The sequence below is a fragment of the Eriocheir sinensis genome, chromosome 52 (assembly GCF_024679095.1).
Source record: "Eriocheir sinensis breed Jianghai 21 chromosome 52, ASM2467909v1, whole genome shotgun sequence".
Lineage (NCBI taxonomy): Eukaryota > Metazoa > Arthropoda > Malacostraca > Decapoda > Varunidae > Eriocheir > Eriocheir sinensis.
Genome location: NC_066560.1, coordinates 3002484 through 3019956, shown reverse-complemented (window position 1 = coordinate 3019956; position 17473 = coordinate 3002484). Strand labels below are relative to the sequence as shown.

The window sequence follows — 17473 nt, the reverse complement described above, 5'->3', positions numbered from 1 at the left end:
TATTATTATTATTATTATTATTATTATTATTATTATTATTATTATTATTATTATTATTATCATCATCATCATTATTATTAAAAAGCATAAATGAAGGTTTATCTACTATAGTCTGTTTGCTTTGAGTTGACCCCAGGAGCTCCGCCTGCTATCCTTCTACTGACTCCACCTAAATATGTGGGACTGGCTGGCTAGGGAAGCGGGAGGTGCAGTGCACTACGTCAAAGTTCGTTTGGTGACGAGCATGGGGGTAGGTGGACAGCAGCACGGAGATGGTGGGGCTGGGCTGGTGGTGAACATTGAAATCTCCCAAGATGGAGATTTTAGCGAAGGGAGAGTGGGTCAAGATGTGCTCCACTTTAGAATTCAAGTAGTCAAAGAATTTTACATACTTAGTTGTGTTAGGTGAGAGATAAACAGCACAGATGTATTTAGTAATAGAATGACAATGAAGTCTTAGCCAGATGTGGAAAATTCTGAAGAGTCAAGGTCGTGGGCACGAGAGCAAGTGATGTTGTTGTGCACCTAGGCACAACATCCAGCTTTAGATTGAAATTTAGGATAGAGATAGTAGGAGGGAACAGAGTAGAGACTGCTGTCAGTAGCCTCAGAAACCTGTGTTTCGGTGAGGAAGAGAAGATGAGGTTTAGAGGAGGAGAGATGGTGTTCCACATCTGTTATATGTTCCGAACGGGAATAAACGGCACAAAATTAATTAAATGTAAACAAAATAACATATTCAGAATGAATGATTTTTCATCATCCATCCATCCATCCATCCATCCATCAACCTTCAGCATAATATTCACTACAGTAGATATACGAATTCTTGGCGGCATTTGATTTTAAATAATTTCTCTTAGGTTTAAGGCCAGGCAACTTAAACTTAATCTTAACCATAGGGTCTGTGTGGTCTGAATATCTAAGTACATCTATGTTAATATCTCTTTCTCTCTCTATGTATATGTAATTCACCTCTTGGTCTGCTGCGGGTCTCTCTCGAGACAGCCAGCCGTTCCCCTACGGAAGGAGCACAGAGCTCAGTGACCGATCTTTGGGTAGGACTGAGATCAGACCACTCACACACAACACACCGAGACAACGAGGTCACAACTCCTTGCCTGACGTCGCGTACCTACTCACTGCTAGGTGAACAGCGGCTACACGTGAAAGAAGATAAACCCAACTTATTTTCACCCGGCCGGGGAATCGAACCCGTATCCTTCTGGTTGTGAGGCAGACGCTCTATTCACCGAGCTACCGGGCCGCATGCGTGTGTTTGTGTATGTGTGTGTGTGTGTGTGTGTGTGTGTATATATATATATATATATATATATATATATATATATATATATATATATATATATATATATATATATATATATATATATATATATATATATATATATATATATATATATATATATATATATATATATATATATATATATATATATATATATATATATCTATATATATATATATATATATATATATATACAGATATATATATATATATCTATATCAAAAGTAATCAAGTTTCCTCTGCGATGTGGCAGTGTTGTGTAAGGAACAGATAAGTGCGACAGAGGTAGGGAATACAGCCAGGCCCCGCTTCATTTTGTCAAAGAGGTTAGATGATTTGAACAAACGATAAACTCATTGAAATTGATGAGGCAAGATTTGCTGAATCAGAAATGTAATCGTGGGAGAATACTAAATGGCAACAATTCCCCTGTAGCCTATCTAAAAATAGTGACGCAGATGCTTATAATAACGCCTGTTTTTCCTGGAAGAGGAGCAACCGCACACATGCTTTCCCTGTAAGAGACAACAGTCCGAGGTGGGAGCTACTGCGTGGGAGCCCGACACTGCTGCCACTAGGGCGAGGAGCGGCAGGGTTGGTGGCATGCCGCCCCTCAGAGGTTGTGAGCAAGCTGGGCGGAAGAGGCAGGGCGTCCTTGCGGTGTTTATCGCAGTGTTGCTGACAATGGTGGTTGTGAACACCCTCACCTATCCCGGTCCCGCCCCGCTCCAACCACCCGGCCGCAGGGGTCGTTCTCATGTGACTCCCCACCCTCCGCTGCCACAGTTCGGCGAGACCTTGGTAGGGTGGTTGAGCAAGGCGGTCATCGTGGACCTACTGATCCACGGCACCAAGGAGGAACCCGTGTGGGGCCTCAGTGTGACCCGTTACCCAGTGGTGACCCGCTACGTGATTAGGTGAGCGGGGGCACCTGTGACTCCCTGCCCTTGTCCCTGCCTCCACAGCGCTGATAGCGAGGCATGTAGGTGGTCACACCTGTAGGTGCCTGCACTCAGTACCCTGGCTAATAAGACTGATTTTTGTGCAGGTCGCCTCCACCACACCCCTTGGATTTGTCAAGAGAGGGCGATGGGCCACTAGGAAGCAGTCTGAGTCGCGTGCAGGACTTCTTCGCCTATCTTAAGGCGCCGAGAAGACGCTGTCGCAAGCAGGTGATGATGGGCGGGAACCACCAGTGCGGCGAGGTGACCGACGACATCTCCGACGGCAGGAAGGTAAGGCTACGGGTCCGCCGTTGTGTAGTTTCGCCGGAACCACCAATTAACTCTCTCTCTCTCTCTCTCTCTCTCTCTCTCTCTCTCTCTCTCTCTCTCTCTATATATATATATATATATATATATATATATATATATATATATATATATATATATATATATATATATATATATATATATATATATATATATATATGTATATATATATATATATATATATATATATATATATATATATATATATATATATATATATATATATATATATATATATATATTTACAGCAAAGAAGACAGTTCAAGGGCATAAAAAAAACAATAATGAAAAAAAAAAAAAAGGCCACTGCTTACTGCTCCTACAAAGAATGCAGAGGAGTGGCCGAAAGAGAGGTTAATTTCGGGAGGAGAGGTGTCCTGATACCCTCCTCTTGAAAGAGTTCAAGTCGTAGGCAGGAGGAAAAACAGCTGGAGGAAGATTGTTCCAGAGATTACCAGCGTAGGGATGAAAGAGTGAAGATGCTGGTTAACTCTTGCATAAGGGATTTAGACAGTATAGGGATGAGCATGAGTAGAAAGTCGTGTGTGGCGAGGCAGTAGGAGGGGGGGGGAGGCATGCAGTTAGCAAGTTCAGAAGAGCAGTCAGCGTGAAAATATTGATAGAAGATAGAAAGAGAGGCAACATGGCGGCGGAATTTAAGAGGGAGAAGACTATCATTAAGAGGAGGAGAGCTGATGAGACGAAGAGCCTCAGACTCCACTCTGTCCAGGACAGCTGTGTGAGTGGAGCCCCCCCACACGTGAGACGCATACTCCAAACGAGGGCGGACAAGGCCCCTGTATATGGATAGCAACTGTGCGGGGAACAAGAACTGGCGGACATAATTCAGAACCCCCAACCTCGAGGAAGCTGATTTAGTGAGAGAGAAGATGTGAAGTTTCCAGTTAAGATTTTGAGTTAAGGATAGACCGAGGATATTTAGTGTTGAAAAAGGTGACAACTGAGTGTTGTCGATGAATAGGGGATAGGTATTTGGAAGATTGTGTCGAGTTTTTTTCTATTTGTCTGATCAACTCTCTTTTTACGGTGTTTAAAGCCTCGAGGAGCTGTCCAAAAGTCAAGTTGTTGGTTGCAACGTTTCGTTCCTGCCTCGGGAACATCTTCAGGCTGAATGGAGCTGAGTCAAAGATTTAACCCTTAATTAAGGGAACCGGGCCTTTGCCGCAATGGCGGCTGGAGTGGGAGAGTCGAGTATTATATATATATATATATATATATATATATATATATATATATATATATATATATATATATATATATATATATATATATATATATATATATATATATATATATATATATATATATATATATATATATATATAATGTCTGTGTTGGTGTAGCTCTACCTGTCTGTCCGCCTCAACCCCTTAATTCAGACACGGCGCAATGAACAGCGGTGTCACGTATATGTAGTAGGCTATTGTGGTAGACTATAGTAGTATTTTTAGGCCACTTACTATGCGTTTCAGTGGCCTTGACCCATCGTTTTTCGCAAATATCTTCTAAAGAAACAGCTTGTGCAGTGCAATATAGTGCATTGCAAAATGTGAATGATTAAGGCGCTTACTCTTGACTTTATTGGCGAAGACTGGCATGGCCATCTAGACATTCGAACAGGGGAAGCGTGACGTTGCCGTGACGTGTATACCCACCCTCTCCTGCCCTCCCCCATCTCTCTCTCTCTCTCTCTCTCTCTCTCTCTCTCTCTCACACACATTATACATATAGAATTCAGCCATGCACATGTTATTTTTCTTTAGTGCAGATAATTCGGAAGTATATGCTGAGTATGGTAGGGTGGTTTGGGCTAACGACCGTAATAGATAGATAGCTGTTCCAGTATAGCTTCCGTTTCTCAAGTGCCATATGATATTTTTGTGGTGGAATTATATATCAACGTGGAAGCTGTATTTGGCCCCCTTTTCCACTGATTATGTTGGAGATCTGGTGGGCCGGAGCAGCTGAGATATGGTCATTTACAGGTTGGGTAGGGGTTGGAAGGAGGTAAGGGTGGGAATAGGGCAGGGATTCAGGAATAATACAGGGTAAATACGTAGCCTACATGAAAAGGTAAGTAAATAATATAATATAATAAATAAATAAATAAAACTTTAGGAGGGGAGAGTCGAAAGGAATAGGGAGAGGGTGCTTGTGGGCAAGTTAAACGGTCAATGTAGACAACGATAGCAAGCGGATGGGTGGACAAATGATGCAAACAACTGCTGGCGAATGCCGGTGACCCATCACGAAAACATTAAGGACACCTTAAGACCAGGACGGTCAGCCATGCAGGACCAGCTATCACGGTCGTTAGCCCAAACAACCCTACCATACTCAGCATATATTCCCGATTTTTTTTTACATCAAAGGAGTCAGCACAAGGGTACAAAAAAAGGAAATAATAATAAAAAAAAAAATGCCCGCTACTCGCTGCTCCTGTAAAGAATCCAAAGAGGTGTCCGAAAGAGCTGTCAATTACGTGAGAAGAGGTGTCCTGATACCTTCCTCTTGAAAGAATTCAAGTCGTACGCAGGAGGAAATACAGATGAAGGAATATCGTTCCAGAGATTACCAGCGTGAGGGATGAAAGAGTAAAGATGTTGGTTAACTCGTGCATAAGGGATTTGGACAGTAAAGGGATGAGCTTGAGTAGGAAGGCGTGTGCGGCGGGGCCGCTTGAGGGGGTGAGGCATGCAGTTAGCAAGTTCAGAAGAGCTGCTGCAGTCAGCGTGGAAAAATCGATAGAAGATAGAAAGAGAGGCAACATGGCAGCGGAATTTAAGAGGTAGAAGACTATCAGTAAGAGGAGGAGAGCTGATGAGACGAAGAGCCTTAGACTCCACTCTGTCCAGGAGAGCTGTGTGATAGGCAGGAAAGTAAAGCTATAGGGCGGTAGTTTGAGGGACTGGATCGGTCACCCTTCTTAGGCACAGGCTGTACGAGGGCGTACTTCCAGCAGAAAGGAAAGGTAGATGTTGATAGGCACAGACGAAAGAGTTTGCCCAGGCAGGGTGTCAGCACGGGAGCACAGTTTTTAAGGACAATAGGAGGCACTCCATCAGGTCCATAAGCCTTCTGAGAGTTGAGCCCAGAGAGGGCATAGAAAACATCATTATGAAGAATCTTAATAACAGGCATAAAGGAGTCAGAGGGGGGATGAGTAGGAGGAATATGTCCAGAATCGTCCAGAGTGGATTTGTTACAGAAAGTTTGAGTGGAGAGTTCAGCCTTAGAGATAGATGAGACGGCAGTGCTGCCGTCTGGGTTAAAAAGAGGCGGGAAAGAGGAAGAAGTGAAATTGGAGGAGATATTTTTGGCTAAGTGCCAGAAGTCTCTGGAAGAATTAGAAAAAGCAAGGTGTTGACATTTGCTATGGATCTGCATTAAAGAAAAAGAACATGTACATGGCTGAATTCTATATGTATAATGCATGTGTGTGTGTGTGTGTGTGTGGTGTGTGTGTGTGTGTGAGAGAGAGAGAGAGAGAGAGAGAGAGAGAGAGAGAGAGAGAGAGAGAGAGAGAGGTGGGAGGGGATGGGGGGGGGGTTGCGATGGAGAGGGCAAAGGAGACGGAGGAGGGTGGGTATACACGTCACAGCAACGTCACGCTTCCCCTGTTCGAATGTCTAGATGGCCATGCCAGACTTCGCCAATAAAGTCAAGAGTAAGCGCCTTAATCATTCACAATTTGCAATGCACTATATCGCCAAAAATTAGGGCAGGGTGTCAACAATGCTGTGCCAAAATACCACACTGCACAAGCTGCTTCTTTAGAAGATGTTTGCGAAAAACGATGGGTCAAGGCCCCTGAAACGGTCGGTATAATCACAACAGAGGATAAAACTCCAATGCTCCCTCCTTCCCCTACCTACCAATACAAGGTGGTCTGCCTCGACGCCGAGCTGCAGCTACAGCCGCGCCGCCGCCCGCAGTCCTGCCTCACGCTGTCCTTTGGCATCCATCGTGACACTTCGTTTGACGCAGCCATGGCGGCGATGAACTGCGAGGTGCACATGTTCGACTTGCTGAACTACACTCCCTCCGGCCTGCTGCGTCGCGCCCCGCACGCACACTTCCATCAGGTACGGTGATCCTCACTTGCTCTGCCTTAATTCTTCCTTTTGAGGCTCTCGGTAGTTTATCCCTCCATGGTTGACTCTGCTTCCTTCTCTTGCACATGTTTTATTCCTCTGAAAGGCCTGCTCATTGAAGGCTACCTCTTCTTTTGTCGCTTCCACATCCATGCTGCCTCCAAATCTCATGTCGTGTTTGCCTATCAACACACTTGGTTTATGTATAGAGCTTTATGGTCTCGGTTGTACAAATGGATGTCACTAGCACTACAGCAGGTGCTACAGCCTGATCCTAACCACAGTCACCCTCAGTGTTGGTGCAATCAAGGGCTGCAGTTGGGTATAACTGAGGGTCTGTAAATGAAAAGCCATGCAGGGGGCCATTCATAATTTGTGGGAGGGGTCATTGCCTATTTTCCGTATGAACTATATTTTTGTATTCTCAGAATTTAACCCTCTCACGCACCGGGACGCCAATGGCATGTAAAAAAATTTAGGGCCAAAGTGCACCGGGACGCCATTGGCGTCCATTTGAACAAAAACATTACTTTTAAATAGTTATATTCACTCCAATGGCGTCTTTTTTTTTTTTTTTTTTTTTTTTGAGGGCAAGGCGGGGTTCCCACTATTTCGTTTTCACGGACCCGTCGACCGTCAGTGACGTCATCAACGGAGCCCGGGCCCCGCGCGGAGCCGGTCCAGAGATGAACTCGTTAACTTTTGGGTCCGTAACGGCGGTGGTGGTGCCAGTCCAGTGATGTTGAATATTTTACATATCATGAAAATATGAAATAGAAGTGCTTAGCTACAAAATAACATATAAGAAGAACTAAGAACATAAGAACGCAGGAGTCTACAAGAGGCCGGTAGGCCTGTACGAGGCAGCTCCTTTGACCCTAAGCTCCCATGTATCTAACCCCACCTAATATCGCTGTCCATGAATTTATCTAGTCTATTTTTGAATGTGACAATTGTATTGGCACTCACCACATGACTGCTAAGAACATGTCTCCCTTATTAAAGCCCTTCATCCATTTATAAACCTCGATCATGTCTCCACGCACCCTTCGCCTTTCTAAGAACATAAGAACGCAGGAGTCTACAAGAGGCCGGTAGGCCTGTACGAGGCAGCTCCTTTGACCCTAAGCTCCCATGTATCTAACCCCACCTAATATCGCTGTCCATGAATTTATCTAGTCTATTTTTGAATGTGACAATTGTATTGGCACTCACCACATGACTGCTAAGCCTATTCCACTCATCCACCACCCTGTTAGTAAACCAATTTTTGCCTATGTCCCTGCATAGACTAGTTGACGGGAAATCTCTTCAGTCTTGGCGCGCTGGCTTCGCGTAAGGGGCCGATTGTTATGGCGACTTTCACTGCGACAACTCAAACACACTCTGCGTTCTTACTCCGAATTTAAGTGGAAACAGGACGAAATCTTCAAGTTTTAGTGCATACAAGCAGGCAGGAGTGTCTCTAGAGTGATTTGGTCGAGGATTCAAGGTAACTTATATAAAATAGCACCATGCGTGCACTTTGAAAACGTTGTGTAAAAAATGGCAAATTTGCGTAACTTTAGGTTGAAATCTTTACGTAAAATTAATGATAACTGTAGGATAGTGAAGTCCACAGTTTTACGTATTAGGAAACAAGAAATGTACGTTTAGTTAGTGCCTACATGGCAACTCAGCTCAGTTCCCGCGTCGCCTAACTCGCCTTAGGCACGCAGTCAGCTGGGCACTTCCCCTCTGTAAAGGATTATCGCTGTCCTGCCTCTGTTTACTCTCCAAGTAAAGGACCTACAGTTATTCATCGTCTCTGTACCCTTCCCCACAACTGCAAGGATCCAGAGGACGATACAAGAAGACACAGCGTGCAGAACTTCATGGTGAGCAACAGGTTGGCCCAGCGCCTGCATTTGCTGAAGCTCGTCGGGTTCTTCCCGGGGACGTGCAGGCCGACCTGGACCGGGCCAAGGCAGAGGAGAAGGAGGACGACGAGGTGATCTTGGCCCAGCTTGCCAGGGAGCTGGCCGACGACCAGCCGGACCCGCCGACGGACGAGTTGCTCCTCGCCGCGGTCGGCAACTACGCCGGCTACCTGGCCAGGAAGGTCCAGGCCAACTCCTCTGTGGCCGAGTGCTGCAAGCAGGAGCTTGCCCAGCAGGAGGAGATGAAGATTACCGTGGAGCTCGAGAGGGGCGACCCGCCCTCTGTGATGTTCGACGCCCTGGTCGAGCTGGTCGACAGGGGAGAGCTGGAGACGGGCCTGGCGGTCCTGAAGCGGCCATCTCCCAATGGCCCACATGGCGTCCTTCAGGATGTCGCTGTGGGACTCCCTGATGTGCAGGGAGGACAAGAAGGAGCGCAGGTTGAGGTTCCTCTCGCGCCACAGGGACGGGTTCAGGCACCTCCTGGAGTTCCTGGCGGCCTCAGACCCGACCTTGCAGGGGTACAGGTGCCAGGAGGGGCACAACCTGGCCAACACCATCTTGCCGCACATCAGCAGGTCCCTCTTCAACTGTTTCGGTGCTAATTTCTCCAAGGACGTGACCTCAGAAGCGAGGAAGAACAAGGCCTTGAAGCAGCCGACCGGCAGGAAGAGGAGCAGTATCGAGGAGGGCAGGAAGGAGACGGCGAGGAACAGGGACGTGTACAAGTCCAGGAAACTGACCGGGGCCCACAAGTCATAGGCCAAAAGGCTAAAGTGATTGTTCAGGGACGAGGGCCAGATAGCCGGCAAGACGTGCTGCGGCAATAGTGACATCGGAATTCAACCAAAATAAGTTGTGATTGTATATAGAAAAATGAATATTTTGCTTTTGTTGAGTAAAATTAAGATGTTTCTGCATGCTTTCCTCAAGTATTAAGTTTCTAATGTGAAAATTAAGTGATTTATTAGATGTTAAAAACTTAAGTAAAAAATTGCACTAAATAAAAAAAAAATAAGTAGCTATTTCGGGCAAAAACTTATAAGATATGCTAAATATTGCTATTGATTCTGAAAATATAAGTGATTATCTCTGCATTTGGTGATGTTTGTGCATCTAGCGTAAAATCTGAGGATTTTATAGCCTTTTTAAGTTTTGTTATACTTATATAAAAAACAATTAATCGGGATTTTATTAGGGAACGACTTTGAATTTTTTGATACCGCTGCTCATGGAGACTCATATATGCCTAAGGGAGGTGCCTGTTTTAGTTTCAGGTCGCTAGCTGCTTTGGTTTTGAAAATATTTAAATTTTAAATTTTTGAAAATCGGCCCCCTGCGAATCGGCCCCGCGCCCCGTTTCCCGTCAAGAGATTGTGAAGTCTATGGTCCCTGTTGGATCTGAATTTATCCAGTTTAAACCCATTACTTCGTGTCCTATCCGGTTCTCTTACCAACAAAACCTTATGAATGTCTCCCTTATTAAAGCCCTTCATCCATTTATAAACCTCGATCATGTCTCCACGCACCCTTCGCCTTTATAGAGAATGCAAGTTTAACAGTTTGAGTCTTTCCTCGTATGGCAAGTTTCTCAACCCCTGAATCATCTTAGTCATCCTCCTCTGCACCGATTCTAACATTTTGATATCCATTCTATAGTAAGGTGACCAGAACTGAACCGCATAGTCAAGTTGAGGTCTAACTAATGCTAAATATAGTTTGAGGAAGACTTCGGGGCTTCTGTTGCTTACGCTCCTTGAAATAAATCCCAGTACCCTATTAGCTCGATTTCTAGCTTGAATGCATTGTGCCCTTGGACGGAGATCAGAGCTCACTAAGACCCCTAAATCCCTCTCGCACCCAGACCTTCTTATGAGAGTGTCATTTAAGCAATAGTTATGTGAGGGGTTGTTCCTGCCTACACTCAGAATACTGCACTTCCCTACATTGAACTCCATCTGCCATTTATCCGCCCAGTCATACAATCTGTTGAGTTCACCTTGGAGAATACTAGCGTCCCGATCCGACTCAATTACTCTACCGATCTTGGTATCATCTGCAAATTTACTAACATCACTACTAATTCCTGTATCTAAGTCATTGATATAAATAATAAACAAAAGTGGACCTAATACCGAACCTTGTGGGACCCCACTCGTAACACATCCCCAGTCAGATCTTTTACCATTGATTTGCACTCTTTGCTTCCTATTGCTAAGCCACGCCTTGACCCAGTTCAAAACTTTACCCTCTACTCCGTGAGCCTGTAATTTAAGCAACAGTCGTTGGTGCGGAACTTTGTCAAACGCTTTACTAAAATCAAGATAGATTACATCATAATTTTCATCTCTGTCAACCGCCTCCAATACTTTATTGTAGAAGGACAAGAGATTGGTGAGGCATGACCTACCTTTTGTGAACCCATGCTGCGAGTCGTGAATTAAGCTATGTTTCTCTAAATGCTCCCGAATGTTCCTGGCTATTATGGACTCCAGCATCTTCCCTATAACCGATGTTAAGCTAATTGGGCGATAGTTTGAAGCAACTGACCTGTCCCCCTTTTTAAAAATCGGCGTCACATTAGCTACTTTCCATAGGCTCGGCACATAGCCAGTATTTACCGACACCTTAGAGATTTCGGTTAGTGGGTCACTGAGTACATCACCTAATTCCTTTAATATCCTCGGAAATATCCCGTCAGGACCTGGCGACTTGTTCTTTTTAAGCTTATCTATCTCATCCTGAACTACTTGCCTGGTAATGATTATATCCCTCAATTTGTCGCCATCCCCGCCCTCATACACCTGAACTCTTTCTGGTATAGTCGTTCGATCCTCCTGTGTGAATACTGAAAGGAAGTAGTCGTTCAACAATGTGCTCATATTTTCGTAATTTTCTACTAGCTCCCCTGTGTTTGTTTTCAGCGGTCCAATTTTCTCCCGTGTTTTTGTTCTATACATCTGGAAGAAGCCCTTAGGATTACTTTTCGCCTCATTTGCTACTTTGATCTCATAGTTCCTTTTTGCTATCCTGGTGTTTTTCTTAACTAATCTAGATAGTTCGACGTACCGGCCCCTGAGATGTGTTTCACCATTCTTTATTTTCTGATAAATTCCCTTCTTTAACCCAATCTCGTGTTTTAGTCCATGAGTCATCCACTTAGGATCATTGTTTTCCTTTCTAAGTGTTCGCTGTGGTATATGCTGTCCTTGCCCCTCTACTATTACTCTAACTAAGTTATTGTAAGACATTTCTACCTGGTTCTCCTGGCTCTCCAATCCGCAGTTCTGGCCCTCATGAATCCCTAAATTATCCCAGTTTACCCCTTCAAGATGTCTTCGAAGCCCCTCGTAATTTGCTCTTCTGAAATCTGGCACTACCACTGGGTTTGGTTCGCGGGTTACCACCCAGTCTAAGCTAAAACAAACTGTTCTGTGGTCACTATTTCCTAACTCTCCGCCCACCTCCAACTCACGTAGCAAATTCCCATTATTGGTTAGGACTAAGTCTAATATGTTATCTACAAGAAGTCGTGGTTAATGCTGACCATATGTTTGTCAACAAATGATGAGCGATGGACTGACAGAGTAGATCATCCCTGACGGGCCGCCGCTGTTTTGCTGACGTCATTAACGTTGACGGATCCGTCAAGACGGAATTGTGGGAACCCCGCATAAGTTTCCTCACCCTCTCCGAAATGAACTAACTGGCAACACTTTCCGCGTCCACAGATTTGAGCGTGGTTGAGAAGACAAAGACAGTTTCAGAGGTCACTCTCTTAGCAGTCAATCTGCACGTTAGGGGAAGGGGAAGAAAGGAGGAAGGGAAGGGAAGGGAAGGTTGAGTTAGGGGAAGGGGAAGAAAGAAGGAAGGGAAGGGAAGGTTGAGTTAGGGGAAGGGAAAGGAAGAAAGGAGGAAGGGAAGGGAAGGTTGAGTTAGGGGAAGGGGAAGGAAGAAAGGAGGAAGGGAAGGGAAGGTTGAGTTAGGGGAAGGGGAAGGAAGAAAGGAGGAAGGGAAGGGAAGGGAAGGTTGAGTTAGGGGAAGGGGAAGGAAGAAAGGAGGAAGGAAGGAAGGTTGAGTTAGGGAAGGGAAGGAAGAAAGGAGGAAGGGAAGGAAGGTTGAGTTAGGGGAAGGAAGGAAGAAAGGAAGGAAGGGAAGGTTGAGTTAGGGGAAGGAAGAAAGGAGGAAGGGAAGGGAAGGGAAGGGAAAGTTGAGTTAGGGGAAGGGGAAGGAAGAAAGGAGGAAGGGAAGGTTGAGTTAGGGGAAGGGAAAGGAAGAAAGGAGGAAGCGAAGGAAGGTTGAGTTAGGGGAAGGAAGGAAGAAAGGAGGAAGGAAGGGAAGGTTGAGTTAGGGGAAGGGGAAGGGAGGAAGGGAAGGTTGAGTTAGGGGAAGGGAAAGAAAGAAAGGAGGAAGGGAAGGAAGGTTGAGTTAGGGAAGGGAAGGAAGAAAGGAGGAAGGAAGGAAGGTTGAGTTAGGGAAGGAAGGAAGAAAGGAGGAAGGGAAGGGAAGGGAAAGTTGAGTTAGGGGAAGGGGAAGGAAGAAAGGAGGAAGGGAAGGGAAGGTTGAGTTAGGGGAAGGGGAAGGAAGAAAGGAGGAAGGGAAGGGAAGGAAGGTTGAGTTAGGGAAGGAAGGAAGAAAGGAGGAAGGAAGGGAAGGTTGAGTTAGGGGAAGGAAGAAAGGAGGAAGGGAAGGGAAGGTTGAGTTAGTGCAATCGGACGGAAGAAAGTAGGAAGGGAACGGAATGTTGAGTTAGGCGCAGGGGAAGGAAGAAGAAAGGAGGAAGGAAGGAAGGAAGGTTGAGTTAGGGGAAGGGGAAGGAAGAAAAGAAGGAGGAAGGAAGGGAAGGTTGAGTTAGGGAAGGGTAAGGAAGAAAGGAGGAAGGGAAGGGAAGGTTGAGTTAGGGGAAGGAAGAAAGGAGGAAGGGAAGGGAAGGTTGAGTTAGGGGAAGGGGAAGGAAGAAAGGAGGAAGGGAAGGGAAGGTTGAGTTAGGGGAAGGAAGAAAGGAGGTCTTGAAGGGTAGGTTGAGTTAGGGGATGGGGATGGAAGAAAGGAGGAAGGGAAGGGAAGGTTGAGTTAGGGAAGGGGAAGGAAGAAAGGAGGAAGGAAGGAAGGTTGAGTTAGGGGAAAGGGAAGGAAGAAAGGAGGAAGGGAAGGGAAGGGGAAGGAAAAAAGGAGGAAGGGAAGAGAAGGTTGATGTAGGGGAAGGGGAAGGAAGAAAGGAGGAAGGGAAGGGAAGGTTGAGTTAGGGGAAGGGGAAGGAAGAAAGGAGGAAGGGAAGGGAAGGTTGAGTTAGGGGAAGGGGAAGGAAGAAAGGAGGAAGGGAAGGGAAGGTTGAGTTAGGGGAAGGGGAAGGAAGAAAGGAGGAAGGGAAGGGAAGGTTGAGTTAAGGGAAGGGGAAGGAAGAAAACAGTGTTTAAAAGTTATGACAAAAAGAGCAAACAAAATCTGTTCCAGCATTTTCCCAAAATGTGAATATATGATGTATTAATTAAATTAGACTACAGGAGGAATGGTAATTATATGTTGCTGTGCATGGGGTGGCAGGTGGGGCTGGCCGAGAAACGGCTACAGCGTTACTACCTGAACCTTGGACAGGAGTTACCAGTAGACAGTCTAGAGGGTCACCTGATCACCAACAACCTCATGTACCGGCCCATTCATCTGCTGAAGGTGTGTATGTGTGTGTGTGTGTGCCAAAAATAAGCTCTAAGTAAATGTTTTTTGTGATTGATAAAAAAGTTTGGAATTGCTTTCTCCCTCCCAATAAAGTCAAATGGATTCACACATACATATAGGATTTGAATAAAAACATGCAGCACTCTCTAGATGAAAACTATATTATATAATTTATGTATTTCACAGTAGAGATGAACATAGTTTTGCTTACAATAAAATTAATGCTATTAAGAAACATCTTTGCAATATGTGTGTGTGTAATCATAATCATCAGCCTGCATCATCCCACCACAGAACATCAGCTTCTCTCAAGTATTTCCAATAGTTTGTGTCCTGTGCCTCTAGTTTCCAATTTTGATCTAAATGTTCCATAAACTTCCTAATTTCTTCACACCATCTACTGAATGGCCTGGTCTTGGGTCTTTTTATATCAGCATTTCCCAGTCTATTGCTATCTTTGTCCAGGTTTTCTGAATCAGATTAGGGTAAATGACATGTCACAAACGACACCATGCCAGGTAGAAATTTGTCTTATTTGCGATTTATGTCATGGATCGAGTAAAGCTAAGCCGGGGCTGGGGAGAGGGCAATAATGGGGTGAATTGGATCTCCTATGTGTCCTTTGGTGGCAAGGAAAGCACAGGCACCAGCTTGTCTAGTACAAGTCCAGTCCTGAGTACAGAGTGAGAGACAGGAGGCTCAATTGTTGTGATGTTTGTGTGTGTGTGGTGTGTTTAGGTCCTTGTAGTGCCCTTGTGTTAGCTAACAAGCTCCTAAGATCTCCCCAAAAGGGTACTGGCTGGTGATCACAAGTCCAGCACATGATAAGGTGCATGGTGAATTACATACACACAATCGGTTTTAAATATAGTACTACATACATACTACTGTAAATACGATTTGTTTGTGAGAGAATCTTTATCCCAAAGAGACTTGAGTTGACAGCAGCCCACTACTGTGTAGCAACAGGCAGGCCAAGTGTGGTCAAGTAGTCAAGGGTGAGTAGCAGAACAGGAGTCAAATGAACTGACAACCTTCCATTACACCCAAGACACGAGAACTTAAAAAGTCTCCACGTTGTGGAGGGGCTTATGATTGTTTTCCAATGGATTACACCATAGTTAGATGATAAAGGCTGATGATAATGTTTGTATTTATAAACATCATTACTCTTTTTAATAATAATAAAAATAAAAAAATTACCTCATGCAATTTTGATGGCTTTGCTTCAGATGGATATTGAGGGTGATGAGTGGGTTGTTCTGAAGCAGGTGGCTCAGCAGCCCATCATGGACCTCATTGGCCAGGTGAGTGACAGGCTTGCTACACAGCATTATCAGGAGTCTACCACATCATGCAGCATTAGTTAATTCACTTTTGCTAAATTCCTTTTATTTCTTTGAAATGTTAGTGCAGATACCCATTGTGAATGACCCCCCCTTTACCCCCAAATACTGGAATAGTGCAGGAACAGCAAATTCGTTATTTCTAAAGACTGAACTTTGCCACTCATATTATGCATACAGGTGGTGGTTATGGTAATGCAGAAACCCAGGAAACATGTGGTGATGATCATAATACTGAATCTGAATGAAGTACAGAAAACACATGCATGTGTATGTTTCATGAGTTAGGTATCATGGGATTAGAAGTGATAATGATATGTGAAAACATTTCTATGATGTGGATGGATGTTTGTGTTGCTACTAAAGACAATAAATATGCCTCACTTTGACAGATTGCCATAGAAATCCACAGTGAAGACTTGTTGACTTTGCCTGCCAAGAAACACCTGAGTTACCTTCAAGACAAGTACAATGTCCTCAGGGCCATTGAGGTATGAACAATGTTCCTCTACTCATACTTCAGAACTTAACTTCTTATTAGTTATATATTTGCCTTAACTTTAAGCACAAATCATAAGAAAATAGAGTATGATCTTCACTTAATTTTCAGGGTATCTCTCTTTCACACACACACACACACACACACACACATATATATATATATATATATATATATATATATATATATATATATATATATATATATATATATATATATATATATATATATATATATATATATATATATATATATTTGTGTGTGTGTGTGATCTAAAAGCTATACATAAACTGTTTTGGCAATGACTTTCAATGGTAATCTGAAGCTGACTATTACTTTGACAGACACATTAGGAGGTAATATAAAGTTACTTATTACTTTTTCAGTCATTTTCAGAAGCAATATGTAGTTAAATGTAAGCATCACTGATACAAAATCCTATTGTATTCACAGAATCGTGGGTTTGAAAAGATTGCTTACTGGGACAATACAAAGAGCAAAGTGTACAAAGACACATCTGGAGCCTCCTACAACACCTGTGGTGAGATCCATTTTGTCAACACCAACTGGTACAACACATCATTCAAGTCAACTCTAAAGAGCATGAGCATTCACTTCCCTTAGCTTATCTATATTTCTGTGTGTGTGTAATTCACCACGGCCTGATCACGAGTTGGGACTCACTTTCGCCAGCAGGTACCCTCACGACGTGAGCAAGTGCTCATTATTGTCGATCTCTGGGTACTGCCAGGACCTCACACACCACACCCCCCATTTCCCTTGCTCAAGGGAGGACAGTAACCACTTCTAGTCAGTGGAAAGAGTCCGGCCTGAGTGGGGCTCAAACCGCCACCTGTTTGGCCGTGTGTGTGTGTGTGCATATATATATATATATATATATATATATATATATATATATATATATATATATATATATATATATATATATATATATATATATATATATATATATATATATATATATATATATATATATATATATATATATATATATATATATATATATATATATATATATATATATATATATATATATATATATATATATATATATATATATATATATATATATATATATATATATATATATATATATATATATAATATATATATATATATATATATATATATATATATAGTTTGTCTAAACTTTGCATTTCAATATATATAGGCACAAGTCTGTGGAAACTGTATTGTGAAGGCATTATATGACAGTACACTGAAGAGAAATGAGCAGTTAAATATTCAATATGAAAAGCTCAACTTAATCTATAGCTACTGGAAACCTTTGGAGATTCTTCAAGGGTGTCACACTTGAAC

General features: G+C 43.5%; 1 protein-coding gene and 1 long non-coding RNA gene across 3 annotated transcripts; both read left to right on the top strand.

The window, feature by feature from the left end:
• The first annotated feature begins 1821 nt into the window (after window positions 1–1821).
• Window positions 1822–16992, top strand: LOC126982900 (uncharacterized). The gene is made up of 7 exons (XM_050835182.1): window positions 1822–2223; window positions 2355–2541; window positions 6483–6683; window positions 14156–14281; window positions 15520–15594; window positions 16026–16124; window positions 16586–16992. Exons 1-7 carry the CDS (start codon window positions 1910–1912, stop codon window positions 16754–16756), a joined length of 1173 nt encoding a protein of 390 aa, XP_050691139.1. The 5' UTR covers window positions 1822–1909; the 3' UTR covers window positions 16757–16992.
• On the top strand, window positions 12474–14125 carry LOC126982901 (uncharacterized). 2 transcript variants are annotated; one of them, XR_007735387.1, is made up of 3 exons: window positions 12474–12639; window positions 13539–13590; window positions 13843–14125. It is a non-coding gene; the product is annotated as an uncharacterized LOC126982901 (long non-coding RNA). The 2 variants fall into 2 exon arrangements; XR_007735386.1 differs by having other exon boundaries at window positions 13838–14125.
• Window positions 16993–17473: the final 481 nt, after the last annotated feature.

Excerpts from the sequence above, each read along its gene's own strand:
- LOC126982900 (XM_050835182.1), top strand. The coding sequence starts at position 1,910 with ATGCCGCCCCTCAGAGGTTGTGAGCAAGCTGGGCGGAAGAGGCAGGGC. Across the intron at positions 14,282-15,519 it reads GGCCCATTCATCTGCTGAAG|ATGGATATTGAGGGTGATGA; the intron begins GTGTGTATGTGT and ends GCTTTGCTTCAG. Across the intron at positions 15,595-16,025 it reads TCATGGACCTCATTGGCCAG|ATTGCCATAGAAATCCACAG; the intron begins GTGAGTGACAGG and ends TCACTTTGACAG.